Raw genomic sequence first — 17,918 nt, 5'->3', positions numbered from 1 at the left:
ACGATAGGTTATCAATTTATTTTAATTTAGTTCAAGCAGTAACTTAAATGGAGAAAAACCTTTGAATTGTGCTTTTATTAATTTTATTTATTTAGCTAAATATTCATGAATTTTTGGTTGATGAATATTAATTTAATTGTTTTGTATTAATTTATTTAGATATGGAGCATGATGAGGCACCTCGTCCTGGGTCTCCACGCAGCGTGATTGACCCTAGGCCTTCAGACAAGACTCTCCTAACTTTACAGGAGAAACATATATCCACACATGTGTGGAACACCTGTGAGGATCCGAATATCCCGGATCGTGTGATTAATGTGCGACATGCTGCGACACATGATCACCGTGCCATTCCTGAAGAGATTGAGCCATGGCTGAGGCAGGGGAAAAAACGCAACATGTAATCCAGCCACCTAGGTAAGAACGCACACGACTCGTCCAGTCACCAAAAACTTTCACAATAGCCTTTTGCTTTGCCTTCCATGCCTTCCTATACGATATATGGAATCCAAGGCTAGTAGCGATCCTTTCTTGGATAAGGCCAATTTTGACACTGGGCTCCTCTCTTATCATTTCTGTTTATGTGGTCAAACAACATTGTATTAGTCAACAAGAGACAAAGTTTTTATAAATTTAATATGAATAACTGTACGCACCTAAGATCAATGTACAAATGAGATTTGAGTCCAACTGCTTGTGATCTTGGGTAAGAGATTGACTAACACATGTGTGTTCGTTGTTCCATATGCCTATCGCCCATTCGCTGCCGCCTTTTTTTTGGTATGCTCTCATCCTCATTGGACAAACCGCGTTATGATTTTGACAAACCATAATCAACCTTTTCGTATCACTTTTCAGAACGACTGTTGTGCGATGATTTGCCATACAATATTGTTTAATTGCCATCTGTACATCTTGCTTAGTGTCAAACATTTGGTCCTTATATAGCTCGTCGCCGATCTGCCAGTTAGGTATTTGTGCTCCATTCATATCATCCAATTCTTGATCTGGATATTCCCAATTAACATTCGTGAAATGGCTAACTCCAGACCAAAATGGTACATTATCATTTCCTGCATAATAAGATATCCAAAAACCCAATATATAATATTAATGTCGTTATATTTGATATTAGATATTTTATTGTAAAGCATTAATCCTTACGAACCTGCAACAGGAGGATCTTGCATTCCGACAATGCCTGGCGATGGAATTGGTTGTTCAACTGCAGTAGACGGACAACAATCAAAGTCACCATTGACATCCGTATCCGATGACTCGCTATCTGGAACAAGACCTTCATCACGCTCTTCCTCAGAACTATACATACGCCAAGATGGATCGTAGATGTCATTGGCTGGAACCGCTTCATAAAAAATTTCTTGGGTTGGTGGTGCAAGCGTTGGGGACGCGACCTCAACTTCCACATTAACCTCGGGCACCATGTTTATGTCGATGATGTCAGTGCATGGATTGCTCGGTTGACTGTTGGATTGTCCATCGTAGTTGACTTCTGCATACAATTCAATAAATCTTGACTTGCCGTGTTCAGAAGTGCTTGCATCTACTACTAACGTTACATCTTCATCGTCGACAATTTCCACACCAACCCATTGCACCGGGTTACCCGAGGCACATCTAGCGGTCAACCGAGCAAGAGTTTGACCACGTTGTAATCTTAACTTCTTGTATATTAACTTCTTCAGCTCGTGAAGATTGCATCTTGGGCTCATGCGAAACATTTTTGCATCACCTTCAAACACTTGCCCGTTTGGACCAAAGTATTTTCTTCCATCATAATAAACAGTTGCTATTAAATCATTCCTACCCTCACTCATCTTACAAAAATAGAAAAAAAAAACTAAGATTCAACAACAACACAAAAGTAGTAAACCTTAACATAAAAGGAAAAATTTGGTAGTGGTAGTTCATACCCGAAATAGAGTAATTTATAGCTCATAATTCGCTAGGAGGGGTAGCAAATTAAGTATCATAATTTCGCTGTACCCCCTAGCGAATTAGTGGGGAGATGACACTTGGCAGATATTACATATTTCACTACCAGTCATGCCAAAAATAACCACATAATTCGCTACCTAGTACAGCGAATTATGTGGGGAAGTGACACGTGGCCTGACTTTGAGTTGACATGAACTGACCCTTCTGCTGCATAATTCGCTACACAGGGTAGCGAATTATGTATCCATCAGGGGTGTGACACGTGTCCAAAAGGTTGCTGACCGGGCTGTACTTTTGACCACGTATTTCGCTACACTGTGTAGCGAAATACGTGGACCAGTGAGGACGTGACACATCATCAGGCCTAATTCGCTACACTGTGTAGCAAATTAGCCTGCGTGGCAGTTTGGGAATTTTTACTGTGCGTGTGGCATTCTGGTAAATTTTATGATGAACAGTGGCAAATTGGTCACTGTTCCACATTTTTAGTTATGTTAGCAGTTAGATAAATTTGGTTTCGCAAAATATTATTTAAAATAAGTGTAGGGTAGAGGGGGTCAGAGTCAGAGCCTACTATAGCCCTACCTAAGGAAAAACTCTAGCATGCTCATCGAATAACAACTAATATATATATATATATATGGGCTTATCATTTCTGCGGTCGCCGTAGATAACACTCTCTACAGCTGACACAGGAAAGTGGGCCCCACGGCGTTTTAAAAAAAAAACAAACAAGGATTCGGTGTCGTATCCTAGGATCCGCATGCGGATCCTGGCTAGCTGTAGGTACAGCAGCTGCAGAAATTATTTTGCCTATATATATATATGTTGGAATTTGTATAGACAATCTATTCACTATGAATAAGAAGTGGGTTAAGGAAGAAAAAAGAAAAGAGGGAATTGAAGGGATGTGTGGGTTTTAAGAAGTCTCACATTGGACAACTAGTAAAAAGTGAGAAAGTTTATAAGCTCTGATCACCTCACACTCCTAAATTTTCCCTTGGGGCATTACACTTTTGTGGAGGGCAGAGGAGCTAGGTGGCCTTTGGTCCACCGCACGCGTGCACCGCCGTCCGGCTGGCTCGGTTCGGTTCGTACGTGTGAAATAAAAATAATTTTTTATTAAATCTCCAGATCCTTCAACCCAAACGTTTGAATTCTCCTTTCATAGTTTCGGTGTAATTTGTAATGTCCCACATCGGTTGGAGAGAGGAATGAAGCATGCTTTAAATAAGAGTGTGGATACTTTTCCTTGTAGGAGGCCTTTTGGGGGTAACCCGAAACGTAAAATCGTGAGCTCGACGGTGCTTGTGCGCGGGGCAGAGCGGACAATATCCTGCTACAGGGTTTAGGGCTGTTACATATGGTATCAGAGCCTGGCCCTGGACCGATGTGTACAGCGGGGACGCTGTATTCCCAGTGGGGGAGGATGTAATGTCCCACATCGGTTGGAGAGGGGAACGAAGCATGCCTTAAATAAGAGTGTGGATACCTTTCCTTGTAGGAGGCCTTTTGGGGGTAACCCGAAACGTAAAACCGTGAGCTCGACGGTGCTTGTGCGCGGGGCAGAGCGGACAATATCATGTTACAGGGTTTGGGGCTGTTACATAATTCCTCTGGCAACCTGTTGTGTTTCGTTCGGGCTGTTGACTGGTAGTGCCACCATTCTTCAGATGCAATCTGTTCTATCATTGGAGACAAGTGTTCATCAACCTTTGGCATCAGTGAGGGGGCAAATTGTCTTAAGGAGACACTTTCTGTGGGTTTGGATTTCTCACACTATCTTGCATAAATTGATCATTCGTTCCTCCATTATCTGACATACTGTAAGTCTGTTCTAATTTCCTTATTGCACTGTGTTTTGTGATTATTTATTTCATCTGTTTCTTATTGCACTGTGTTTTGTGATTATTTATTTCATCTATTCTATACACGGGTTCAAACCTCTTAGTGATTATTAATATCACCCACTGTCTTCTATATAACAAAATATATATATATATATATATATATATATATATATATATATATATATATATGGCGGACCTATATGGTTGCCTATGTATGCAAGTGCATACACACACACAAAAATTCATTTGAAATAACTTGAAGAGTGAAGTACCTTTTGGGTCCTTAACAAAAATCACAGGGTTTATTTTAATCCCTTAAGAAAAAAAAATTGACTTTTGGTTCCTCTGAAATTCAAAATAGACACAACTAGCCGAAATCATGGTTCCCCTAAAATTCAAAGAAGACCCATGTTAGTCACTCAAAAGGACTAACATAGGTCTATTTTAAATTTTAAAGGGACCACGAGTCAACTCTTTTTTTCTAAGAGATTAAATTAGGTCCTGTAATATTTGTTAGGACCCAAAAGTACTTTACTCTAGCTTAAAATAGCATTTACAAAAAATTAAATATGCGTGAAATAGCAAAGCTTTATATATGTTAATAGTTTTCTTTTCTCTTCTTGTTTATAATTTTTATTTTTTAATGCATTTAAAAATTTCTTTAACTTTTTTTTCGAGGGCGCTGCCCCCGAACCCCAACCATTAATTATGCAGACATAAATAAAAAAATTTGGGTCCGCCACTATATATATATATATATATATATATATATATATATAGGTTATTCTGCCTATTCTTATTTTGCCTACCTTATTCAATACCGTTAGATTACAATCTTATCCAATAGTGGAGATTTATTATATAAAAAACTTTTTTACTCATTTCTCTATCTCACTGCCTCTCATTCTTTCTCTCTCCTCTCCTTTCTCTTTCTTTAATGGGGCTTCAGCATCAAAAAAAGATGCAAGTTTTTTTCTCAATTCTTCCAATCCAGCCATTGTTATGAATTTACATAAAAAATTGAAAAGGGGTGTCAAGAAGAAACAAACTCAGATGCCTTATGTTATGGGATCAAGTACGCATGTTGTTGGACGTAACATAGAGAGAACATATATCATTTCCCCACTTCAAGGTGAAAAACAAGATAAGAAAAAAATGGAGATAAGTTGATTCGATTTCAAATTTCAACATCAAAATATAAACATTACGGTAATCGTGGATTAATTCAAGAGAAGGGATTCTTCGTGGTTTTCATTTTTTTGTATTTTTGTGATTTCTGCCATGTTCAATTATATCAGATTCAAGAAATTTTGATTAATCATTGATTGGATTTAGACTCAAATATAAATTCAAATTGTAAATAATGCAAATCGATAGAGAGAAAGGGGAGGAGAGAGAAAGAGTGTGAGAGGTAGTAAGGAGAAAAAAAGAGGAAAATGGTTTATTTTATTCCGCAAATCTCCACCATTAGATGAGATTGTAATCTAACGGTGTTAAGAATGTAGGCAAAGGAAGGAAAAATAAGAGTAGGCAGAATAACATATCTCATATATATATATGGCTTTAACGTTTCTAAAGTGAATGTAGATAAGTTATCTACATTCGCTCCCAAAACGACGTCGTTTTGGGTCGAAAAATTAAAAAATTATAATGAAAAAGACTATTATAACCATGAAATAAATTATGATTACAAAAACGACGTCGTTTTGAGGCAGAAATCAAGGTAATTTTGTAATTATAATTTATTTCAGGGTTATAATAGTCTTTTTCATTATAATTTTTTAATTTTTCAACCCAAAACGACGTCGTTTTGGGAGCGAATGTAGATAACTTATCTACATTCACTTTAGAAACATTAAAGCCATATATATATAATGCTTATCATTTCTCAAGTTGTTTGAGATAATTTTATCTCCGGCTACTAAATCATAACCGTACAAAGATGGATCAATAGTGATAAAGGAAGAGAAAAAGAAAAGAATCATAACCATTTAAATGTGAATCAATTAATATAAAGAAATAAATAAACAAAACGACGTAGTTTTGGGTTGGCCAGATATAAATATATCTCAAGTGACTTGAGAAATATTTTTCTCAAGAAGATCCAACCATTATTTTTTGGTTTGTAAATTTACCTCAAGGTCCAAAATAAATTATAAAAAATAGATGCTGATTTCGTTTAAATAAGGTTTTGGGTTTAAGTTCTTGTACATACAAAAAATTCATTTTGGAAGAACTAGCCCTACTATAATGTGAATGTTCGCGTCATGAATAGAATCGGTTCCTGGTTTATATAAAAATAAATAAATAAATAATAAAAATAATTGTGCATTATGCACTAATTATTATTCATCAATACCAAGCTTCTACAAATTAGAATGACTTCCTTGTTAAGGCAATTACTTGTCTCTTTTTTTTTTGTACTAATTACTTGTCTCTTTATACAAGGGCTGCTCCTTGTTATCTTCGAGGGGATCATTAAACGCTTCTCTCTTCATGCGGTTCTCTTAAGAAAATATTTTATAAATTGATCTCCAAATTAAGCAAAAAAAAATTTTGTCCTTCTTAAGAAGATATTGCAAAAGAAATTGTAAGAAAAAAGTCATAGACATTAAACCCATGTTTTCTAAAAATGAACTAATATTAAAATTGAAGAAAAAAAGACAAAACTTTAATTTTGTATTAGAATTTAAAAATACACAAAAAGGAAAGAATTTTTTTAATCAAAAAATAAAGAATAATACTTTTTACATAACACAAGTCATGGTACATTTCTCACATCTGTTGATGCAACAGAATTAGAATATAAATATGAAAATAAAAATAAAAATAAAATTGGGTTAAACATAATTAAATAACAAAACTATGCAAATAAAAGTAATGCATAATATGGTGGATAGCATTATTAAAAATAAATGAAGCATAAGAAGTTAGGAGGAGTTCTTCTATTTTCCCAAGTCCACAATTTGGATGTATCCCAATTAGGTCAAAGTGGTTCAACTAACTTGCACAGTCTTTTTTTAATCAATGTTTTTTCCAGAATCATCTCTTTTTTTATTGCCTTTTCAAGATTTAATTAATCAGACTTATTTTTGGGCCATGCTATGACTGTTGCCGGTTAAAACGTGGCTCCTACCATTGGACAAGCATTAGTAAGTAGAAATAGGATATCGATCATGAGAGTTCTTTTTTGTACATTGATTGTGTTTTATTCTATTCTTTAGATAACACCTTTCGTATATATATAAATTTCATTTAGTACACATATCTTTCTTAAAATGAATTACTTTTTTGTATTATTCATTTTTTTAATATTCTTTATAAAAAAAAACAGTACCTAAGAATGTTTTTATTTCTTTACTAAAATCAATTTAAATAAGATTAATTATATTTAATTATATACAGACTTTAGCAGAACCAAAACTCAAGTATCAACTTTAAGATCTCAGCTTCTCGATCTATCAACATTTTATACCAAATTCAAGTGAACATTTTTTATTAAAAAAAAAAAATTACGGATAAAAAATATAATGTGTGTGTGTGTGCGCCCCCCTGATTTGTTGATGTGCTAAACCCATCTAAAGATTTTAGCTTGCGTTTGATGCGCAATGATAAAAACACAAGAGATCAAAATAACAGAGGCACAATATAACTTTTTATATTGTCTAGTGTTTGTTAGATGAAGGACAGTGCAAGCAATTTTTTTTATTGCATATTATTTGATACACATAAGTACTTGACAAATTAATATAAATTTTACTATAATATATATCCTATATGTTGTAAATTGTTTGTTTTACATATTTTAATATTATTTTTCACACTTGAATTTTATTTATAATTTATTAATAATGATAATATTTGTTAATTAATTTATAAATTTATCATATGATTATAAATAAAAAATATATTTTGAAAGGTGATATAATATATTATGATAGAGGTTGATAATTTATCTATTCTGTGAGATAACTAAAATTTAAAAATATAACATTTTTTCAGTCAGGTGTTTTTATTTGTTATATTATTTAACAAATGCAATTTCTAAACAACTATTTTTATATTTGAATTATTTCAATAATATTACAAGTCATAATTAAATTAAACATTTTTATACTGATAACATAAATTTATGTATTTCTTCATTAAGTATTTCCATTAAAAATGATTTTATCACAATAGTCTAATTATATATATCTGATTAAAATGGGATGACACAGCAATTAAAAAAGGTGTTAGGTGCTCACCCAAAAAAAAGAAAAAAGGTGTTGGGTGAAGAGAGTAATGTTGATTTTGTATGTTTTTCAGAGAAAAAAATTGTCCATAATTTAGCAAGGAACAAATATTTTCAATTTATTCGGTACCCTTAATTTTGTGCAGTTGCATAATTATTTTTAGGCTTTAATGTTTATATAGTAAATATAAATAAGTTATCTACATTCGCTTCCAAAACAACGTTTTTTTGAGTTAAAAAATTATAATGAAAAAAATTATTATAATCCTAAAATAAATTATAATTACAAAAATACTCTGATTTCCGCCTCAAAACGACGTCATTTTGGATTTATTTTTAATATCAAATGTTTGGAGAAATATTTCAGAAATATGTGCTTATTAATGTCTCGCCAAATTAAAAAGTGGACGTAATAATGGTCACGGAAACAGAATAAAAGTCCCAAAGGTGGAGGGCCACTAAATCGCATCATACACAGAACAAAAGCTTAAACTTTATCATTCCTGAACCCTATACTCTCAACTATCAATCCATAGCTCATATCTGTCTACCAATACCTTTTTTTATTATTATTATTGGATATCTCTCCATTTCTTCAACCATAAGCGTGCTCTGAACCTTTTTCTTTTTTCAAGTCTTAGGGAGGCCCTATGGGAAATGGAAAATATTAGCTGTAGAAACCCCATCACATAATAAAGCACCATCAAATCCATAATTATAAACAATGGTTACATATTATTAGCTAAAGGTGGAAGGGGAAATGCTAGAGTCAGATATCTTTCGTAAAATCAATTTTCACCCATTTGATTCCCCGTATATCATGCACCTTTGAATGTCTAAGTCTAAATATGTGAACCATATATCTGATATAGTGTTATTATGTTTGTCATCCTATTATCAATGATCTACTTTCTTAACTTCTATGTAAGTTATTAATCATATAGTTGTAGCAACTGCAACTTCATTTTTCACACAACCAACAACCATATTATCTTTAAGTTAGAGCGATAATATTCTTCACATCACCTTTAAATGAACAAACATGTCTTCAACAATACCCTTGTCTATTGTGCACCAAAGACGCAACCTCTTTCAGTAATCTGCATAACCTCTTCCAGAAATTAGAAACATGTCTTCAACACTGTCCTTGTTAAGCACAAATTAGAAACAATCATCCACATAACCTCTTCTTTTCCCTTAATTTGTTTTCTTTTTATCCACTTTTAGTGGAGAGAGAAGTGTAACAATGGTTGTTGAACAACTTTCATTATCATCAGTTGAAATGAGTTATACTCTGCAATTAAAGAATTTGAGTAAGCATACAGTGAAAAGTTGTGCTGTTTCTGTCTCCTTGATCTTTGTTTCAAAACTGCCCATGACATATCCACATGCAAATATTCAATTGAAGTCAAGCAAGCAACCTGGCTTCCCATTCGCTTGTACACCTTCTAGCAGTCTGAATTTGAAGATGCATATTGCAAATCCATCTTGTCAACTGTAAACTGTGATTCTCCAAACTCAAGGGGAAATCAGAAAGAAAAAAGTTCTCTCACTGAGCATTGAGATGGCCTTCAATGGTATAGAAAACACACATTATAATCCACCATTTGATGTCAAATATTCCCTTTAATATCCTCTTTAGCAACACCCAGCAATAGGAACAAACAGCCCTCTTCCAGAGGAATTTGGCAGGTGACTCAGATCTTCATTTGCTTTATTGAAAAGGGTTTTTTGCACATAGAAAATCATGTAACACTGTGAAGCTCTGACTGTCGCTTCATCAACCTCAGTTATCCAAGCATCATCACATCTGTACCATTGCTTCCTTAAACGCACAAAACAAACATAATGGCCAGACTCAATCGTCCCCGAATGTGTCACCACTGCAAAAATCTCAAACTCAGTAAACATATCTGATTCATCACCCCCAAAAGCAAAAATTCTATTTCCATATCTGGCTCTGAGGATTGAGGAGGACAAATATGGAGTCATGTCCAAGGAAAACGGAAAGTGTAGGTAGCGATCTATTTTTCTTGACAACTTTTTAACAAAAGAGTGCTCAAATCGTTTTACATGCAAACTAAGTACCAACGGAAGCTTTCTGATAGACATTTGCTTCAATGAGTCCTGCATTTCCTGACAATTTTGGCAGTAAAGTTTCTGGTCTGAGCCCAACTTCTCTGGCTTAGTGAACAAATCCAAACAGCCCAAAAGTGTAGACATACTTCCATCCTCATTCCGTTTGGTAAGCTTTTTACCCTTTTCTGCTATAGGGACATTGGTGTCTAAGTTAAGTGAAATGTCCACACAAGGGTCATAGGTTGTTGAGGTGAATCCACAGGCCATACAGGTAACATCTGATCTCAATAACCCATAGAACACCCTATGAGCAATGCATTGGCAGTCTCCATAACCTGTATTAAACAATAATCATGCAACATGTAACACCTGAGTAGTGTGACAAGACTACATTCTCTTGTTATTTCTTTATTTTTCATAAACAAACCTAGAGATATATTTCCAACGTTTCCCAGACAGCAAAAATTTTAGAATCAATATTTGATGTTAAAGTTGTTAATGTGTTCACAGACTAAACCTTCCAGCCAATTACATCATTAGGTTTTTTTTAATTATTATTATTTTGGATAAAAAGTACATCATTATGTAAAATAACTACAGTTATAACACAGAAAGTCACATTGTGCATATGCGATAACAAAATTGCAAGAAAACACCAAATGTCAGTATCTAATTACCTCTGCTTCCATTCTTTGTTTTGCCCTCTTTCTCATGGATTGCATCTAACAACGAAATGAAAAACTCGTGAGCATCCTGCTGCTCATAACTCGCTAAATTTGCTGAATGCTGCCACCAGCTTGAAACAGAAACAAAAAGTTTCACCATTTAAAAGAAACAAGAATTTGAGCACCAAGCCAACATAATGAGTCCAAATCCAAAGTCATAAAAGATTTGGGATTCAATTGAAGTTGCCCCAGCTAACTTGCAACTAGATTCATACAAACAGATCGTCAACTTCAAACTTATTACGAAAAGCATCAAGTTAGAGCTGACAGCATATGTACTCAAAAACATGTTTTTGTCACAGAAAGCTTCCATGGAGAACATGCTACTTTTGTCACTTCAGTCAGACCAAATGGAGTATTTTCATGATAATTGACTAGATCATGGAACCAATGAATTTCCTCTATTCTATACTTATTCAAACAAATTCATCTCCAGCTGGTTGAATATCAGAACACTCAAAATTAAGTAATTCACAAATGAAGCAAATTTTTCAATCAGGAGCAATTAAAAGCACCATAAAGGCATATAAAGCTGAGGCAGATTAGAACCCCCTGATAAATGTCAGCCACTATTTTCAACAGACAAAAGCTAAAAAAGAAAGAGTGTGACATAAAGAACGATGGCAGACCTGTAGAGAAACTGAGCAGGGCTATATGGATTACGATCACCTGAAAACACAGCTGAAAAAACAGCATTGATATCACAAAGCAAACACAGCTGATCCATGGTTCTTTTCTGACAAGCTTCCAAACTGTGTCCACCACTCAAGAAATAGTCCCTGAATGGAGGTGCATGTAGCAATGCTTGCAGCACAGAATTCATGAAGCAAGTACTACCCAGATTGTTCAACCCCCTCAATCCTATAGGATAACACGATTTAGCCCTCAGATCGTTGGTGGGAACTCTGAACTTAGATTTCTGCAAATCCAATCCAACCCCAGAAACCAATCTCCTCCTTTTGATCAATCTCTGGCCAATGCTCTCATTTCCAGTGGCACCCATTGAGTGCTTAGACATCACAGCTTGATCAAAATCAGGGTCATACAATTGATCACGGCATAGCCCGCAATAAAGTTCAGCCCTTTCAATGTCCACAAACACAGCATGACCAGTCTCGGATTGTGGATGCAAAAGGGTATGATCCAAACAAGAGAATGAAGAACAAATCAGACATAAATAGAGCCTGCCCTCAGACCTATTACAGTAACTGCATCTGGGTATCCTTGTATTGGGTTTTTTGACACTGGTCTTCCCAATTGGAGAGGTCACGAGGAGCTTTTGAATGGCTTTGTAGCCATTGAAACCATGTTTGAGCTTGTACTCAGCAAGATGCTGGCAGGGTTCTGGGTTTGCGTATGAAGGGTTTCTTTGGAACATAATGGTGAGATTTCAAAGAAGGTCAATTGAATGCTAAAGGGATATTAAACAAAACAAAAAAATATGATTGTTGCAGAAACTTAAGTGTTTGTTAATTGTTATGGTCTCTCTTTGAATGATGTGATCGGAAAGAATGAATGAAGATGAAAAAACAAGACAACAACAATTGAAATGTGAAAAGAAGTAGACTTTCACTTTCGATTAGTTGTTAGTTTGACAAGGGAAAATGATCATGATTCATGATATAACTAAAAAAAAAGAAAAAAAACTAAACATGCTTCAACCAATAGATGATTGCTGTATCTGAAAAATAACAACTCGAGTCTGAAGAGAAGACCCAAAAGAAGTTGCTAGCTAGTGTGCTTTTGCTTTTTTATGAAAAAGGAAAAGAAAAAAATTAATCAAAAATGGGGAAAAGAAAAGAAATAAATAAAAAGAAAGGAACCGACTCAGTAACTCATTGAATCATCGGTGATAAAATAAGATAATAATAATGATAAAAATAATAATATAAAGAAAGGAATAAATATAAGCATGCTTGATTGAAGTCAGGATGAGAGTACTACTAGTGGTAACTGGTAAGCATAGCATTAAGTTATGTTAAGTTATGTGAATGAAATAATAATATTGGAATAGGAAAATGAAATTCTAGAGGAATCTGCGCGGTCGTCGGCGAAGCTTATAGATAATTGCGTGTTTTTGGCTCTTTGCTTACTAGTCTTCTTGATTTTTAGGGTAAAAATTTGCTGGTCATTTGATTCGTGGGCCATTTTGTTTCCTGTTGTGGGCTTTTGATAGTACTTGGGTCAATCTTAAGGGCCTAAGTGTACGACCGCACAGGGAAGCTCTGGTGATGGATTATGGGATAGGTACAAAGATAGCTACAAAAGGAAGATTTAATCGTAATTTTAGGTTATGTTTGGTAAATATTTAGAGATATTGGTTGAGGTACCCGAAAAAAAAAAATCTTAGTTGTTTGATATTTTTTAGGATGTTCATAATATTTATGTTTTGTGCAAAATAAAATGGAGTAAGAAAGGTATGGGTTATTAGTTTTTTCCTTTTTTCTTTATTATGTTTGTATTATAGACTAGATTTTATAATATAATTTAGTGGGTAATAAAAATTTAGATATTTGATCAATGGCCAATAGTAATTAGTTCAAGTGGTAAGGAACTCGTTCTCCTTAACCAAAGTCTTGAATTCGAGTCTTAGGAATTGAGAAAATAGAGTTGGGAGAGTCGCTCTCAATATAGGTCCGACAATACTCGAACTAGTTTAAACCAGATTGGATACCAAAAAAAAATTTGAGATTTGTATTGTTCGTTTAATTACTTTTATATGATACTTATATTATTTGAACAAACAAATAAAGTATAATTTTTTAATGGGTTGTGATCTTTCTTATTTTTAGCAAATCAAACATGCTTTTAATTGCTAATCATTTCACAATTAGGAGAAAAGTTGAGGAATTTCCTCAATATAATATTATAGGTTGAAAAAAATATATTGATTTTACAGCCTACATTCAAGACACTGGTCTAAAGGAAGAAAAACCTGGAAGAAATAGGATCAATGCAAAACAATTAGTTGAATACTACACTAAATGGGTTATTAGCTTAAATCTAGCAAGGCGAATCTCTATTCTCTACTGTTGCAATGGATCTCTGATGCTTTTGATTGCATTTTGGATTACATGTAATTGTTAACTCAAACTATGGTTAAGAAAACAATTCATATAACAAAATGATGGTTGCTCAGTTGGCGCTAGGGAACTGAGCAGGTGGGAGTGAGAGCATGTGTTCGATCCTCCCCGGTACCGTCTTTGGGAAGGGTTTAAAGACTTGATCCCAGGACCTGCGCCGAATTAGACTAGTCATCAAGCGATGAACCGATTGAAATATCTCAAAAAAAAAAAAAAAAAAATACCATTCATATAGTTATTGTTGAGTAATGAAAAGGCATGGAAAATTTAAGGTTTCACTTCTCTGTCTAATTTCCTCATTTTCACTCTCTATTGGATTCTTTTATATCTTTTCTAAATTCTTCTCCTAAGCAGTACGTTTGGTGCTTTCATTGCTTACCCTTCCTCCCTGGTCATTGTATTCATGGTTGAGAACACCCAATTTTGCAACTTGCTACTCCAATTCCAGGATCTCTAAAATCAAATCCCAAACCTAGTTTAGAAAAACATTCAACAAATTACAGATCTTCTGCTCACGAATCTCAAACAGAAGGTAACTCGCATGAATGTTATCTCTAGGGAGCGGACCTATCCCAAGGCTCCAACCACCAAGCAAGAGTACTAGATTGGGGTCCTTCATTTGGCTCATCATCTCAGCCATTTATTTTAGACTCTGAAGCTCTTCGTGGCTACGACCTTCGCCTGAAATTTATGTTCTTCTCCTAAAGAGATCCTAGGGATTAGCTCTTTGTAATGGAGAGGTACTTTTGACCGCTTGTTAAAGTATCTTCATAAAGCCAATTTACCCCAGGATTGGGTATCCTTTACAATCTCCTTTTAGTGTTTATTTGGGCAATGGAATTTCTTGACTACAAAATCTCTTTTGAGGATCATGCTAGCAGAGTCACATGTATTCCAACACCTTTATAATGCATTATGTTTATTGCAAGGCTCAAATCCCATATTCAGCATTTGGTCCTTACACACAACTCGACAAATTTATACAAAGCATTTGCTTACTCTCATTAATCACGTCCTTATAACCCAAAATCAATTTATGTCATTTCCCCTATAACCAACATGTCAGCACTGCCAGCTACCTACAAACCCTTCCCTTTATAATTATGAGTTTATCAGTTAAAAGACTAACCTCGACATAATACAACCAATGCAGAAAAAGCATGTGTTATAACTATGGTGAAAGTTTTACTAAGGCCATAAATGTAACAAGAAATCCATCTTATTGTTTTTGGAAGGCTTGGATGAGGACCTAGATCTCGTTACCACATCAAAATCCTTGACCCCAATTTTCACCAATTCCCTTATAAAGTAGCTATCATGCTTTGTTTGGCCACCACTCATCAAAATTATTCAGGATTTCTAGTCTAATTGGAGGAAAGATTATACTAGTTTAAATAAATATTGGTAGCACCCATAATTTTATAACCCCCAAGAATAGCCACACACTTGAAACTTACGATGACAATCATTCCCCTTTATCAAGTCCAAGTGGGTAATCATGAGGCCTTTCCTTGTGGAGAAATATGTCAACCAATTCAACTCTTCTTACAAGATTATTTGTTTTCATGTCTTGGACCTTCAAGGGACTAATATTGTCCTTGGCATCCATTGGTTATCAATATTGAGTCCTACCATGACTAATTATGTCAATCTTACCATGCTTTTTGCAAGCGTGTACTCTGCGGTTATATTATGGGGTGACACATCATTACATCCTAATCATATCTCACCTTTCTAGCTTAACAAGCTTGTGTTTACTGGCTTGATATCGAATTGTCTTATGTGATTTACATTCACTCCAACAACCCCCAATGATCCAGCATCCATTCCATTATTACACTCAATACAGTGGACACACAAACTCTTGTGTACCTTTGCCTCAATCTTCTCCACACCTTCTAGCCCATCCCCTGATTGATTTTATAATCACCACATGTCATTACTACTGAATACACTCCTTGTTAAGTGCGTCCTTACTGATACCCACACTTTTAAAAATAGAAAATTGAAAAATTGTTTTTTTATATACTTGTTTCAGGGATGATTTGCCCAAGTCATTCTGCTTTCAACTTTTGTGTGTTTTTAGTTCATAAAAAGGATAACACTTTATGTCTTTGTGTGTACTATCGGGTGCTTAACGTCATGATAGTTCAAGATAAGTTCCATATTCCTATTGCTAATGAATTATTATATGAACTTTATAGGGGGGACTATTTTTTCCAAATTGGATTTAGAGTTTGTTAGACATATCTTTTTTTTAAGCTAAAAACAACTTTTAAGCTAAAGTTAAAAACAAATAAAGCCAAAATCTGCTTGATAATTATATAAAGTTATTCTTAGGGTTTTGAAAGAAAGGAGATGAAATGATTTATTATCAGGGTAAATGATAAAATTTATAAATAAAAATTTAGAATAAGGGTATAATTGAAAAGCTAATTGGAATGCTAAAGATAGGAATTTGATTACTAATGCTTTAGAAATAGATGAATATTTTCTTGTAACTTATTGTAAAATAGCAAAACAAATGTGGGATGTGCTTGAAATGACACATGAAGATTCAAGCTCTTCCAATGAATCTGATAAGAACCAGATAAGAGAAAAACAATAACAAAAAAGAAGAACGACGATGTTGGCCCAGAAAGAACACTTTCTGGATTTTATGTATTATATGTAAAGGAAATTACAATAAAAAATGAAAGAAGAAGAACAACAGATAATGAACTCCATTACAAGGCAAATTCTACTATGACTACAGTTACTATAAAAGAGGAAAATTAAGCTCAACATATTCGAGAGGTGTTGATCTCTCCCAATATCTAAAAGGATCCCAATATTTCCCAAATATTCCAGATACCAATACTTTATACTGCTGCCTCCCGTAGGAGTCCTTCATACTCATATTTATACTGTGAATTTACAGCCAATGTCCAAGTCCCTAACTATTTTATGTTTAGCTTTCTCTAGAATATTTTTTGTTAACAAACTTGCTGACTCAGCATGATTCTCCAGCCCACTTATTTCTCTTGCTTGAAAGGTGGGAACGTAACAATACTTTCTCCCAAAACATTCACCTTGTCCTCAAGGTGAAGGTCATACTGCAAAAATCATTTTCCAGGGTCCTATTGCTTGAATTGTAAGGACCTCCTTACGTATGATGATGTATAAGAACTTTCACATGATGATGCACAATAACTTCCACCCGGGTCCCATTGTATCTCTAAATCTTCCAAATGTTGAGTCAATGCATTTGAACCACAAACTTCTGACACTTCAATGTTTTGTGTAAATCCTCGCTGAATAGGAAGAAAGTTGAGAATACTTGTATGGCAGTATACCCACTTCTGCTGTTTGGAATTTATAACTGTTGTAGCACTTTTCATGCCAAAGTGAATTTTAATGGGTACACAAGGATGCAAAGCCCATTCAAAATCGGAAGCCCATTGCACCCTTAAACATTTGGTCACTTTCGTTGGATAATAGCCAAACTAAATTAAGCCCAATGTTATAACAAACCCATTGTGTATAAGATGGGAGGGTTGGAATAATTCAAGTGCAAAATAGGCCTTACCTTTTAAATCAGCAAAGAGGCCCAACTCCACTAGCCCATTCTCTAACCTAGTCTTCTTCACTTGCTGACCTTATGCAGCACTACAACGCAAAGAACCATAGTTTCCTTCAAATTCCTTCAAGTATGCAAGTAGTGACTTAACCTGTACCGTTTTGCCAAGATCCACCTCATCTACCAATATTCCATTTAACTTGTTGTTAATCAAGGAAAACATCCATTGCAAACCCATGGGCAGATAGTCCCTCAATGTACCCGCTCGTAACATTGATGGTTGTTTTATGACCACTTCGTTCACAACATGAGCAAGGTCGTAACAAATGTTGTTAAAGGAAATGTATCCAAGAGCATCCATCTCTAGAAAATGAATTCTAATCTTCACTTCCTCTCCATCACAAGCTTCCGCTGCTCTGACTTTTTCAA

The 17,918-nt window shown here is 34.6% G+C and overlaps 1 protein-coding gene across 1 annotated transcript; it reads right to left on the bottom strand.

Moving 5' to 3' along the window:
* Positions 1-8,747: 8,747 nt before the first annotated feature.
* On the bottom strand, positions 8,748-12,884 carry LOC133292496 (ubiquitin C-terminal hydrolase 22). The gene is made up of 3 exons (XM_061490913.1): positions 11,477-12,884; positions 10,800-10,918; positions 8,748-10,457 (listed from the first exon to the last, which is right to left on the bottom strand). The coding sequence occupies exons 1-3, from the start codon at positions 12,223-12,225 to the stop codon at positions 9,682-9,684; spliced, it is 1,644 nt and encodes a 547-aa protein (XP_061346897.1). The 5' UTR covers positions 12,226-12,884; the 3' UTR covers positions 8,748-9,681.
* Positions 12,885-17,918: the final 5,034 nt, after the last annotated feature.

This window comes from Gastrolobium bilobum, unplaced genomic scaffold, assembly GCF_033153095.1.
Source record: "Gastrolobium bilobum isolate Gb01-03AN ecotype WA unplaced genomic scaffold, APGP_CSIRO_Gbil_v1 utg7977, whole genome shotgun sequence".
Lineage (NCBI taxonomy): Eukaryota > Viridiplantae > Streptophyta > Magnoliopsida > Fabales > Fabaceae > Gastrolobium > Gastrolobium bilobum.
The sequence above is the reverse complement of the archived record's forward strand: the minus strand, read 5'-3'. Positions and strand labels throughout refer to the sequence as shown.

Bases quoted from the DNA above. Each gene is read 5' to 3' on its own strand.
- LOC133292496 (XM_061490913.1), bottom strand. From the start codon at position 12,225: ATGTTCCAAAGAAACCCTTCATACGCAAACCCAGAACCCTGCCAGCAT. The intron at 10,919-11,476 runs GTCTGCCATCGT...TTCTGTTTCAAG, and splicing joins CCTGCTCAGTTTCTCTACAG to CTGGTGGCAGCATTCAGCAA. The intron at 10,458-10,799 runs GTAATTAGATAC...TGTTTAATACAG, and splicing joins AACAAAGAATGGAAGCAGAG to GTTATGGAGACTGCCAATGC.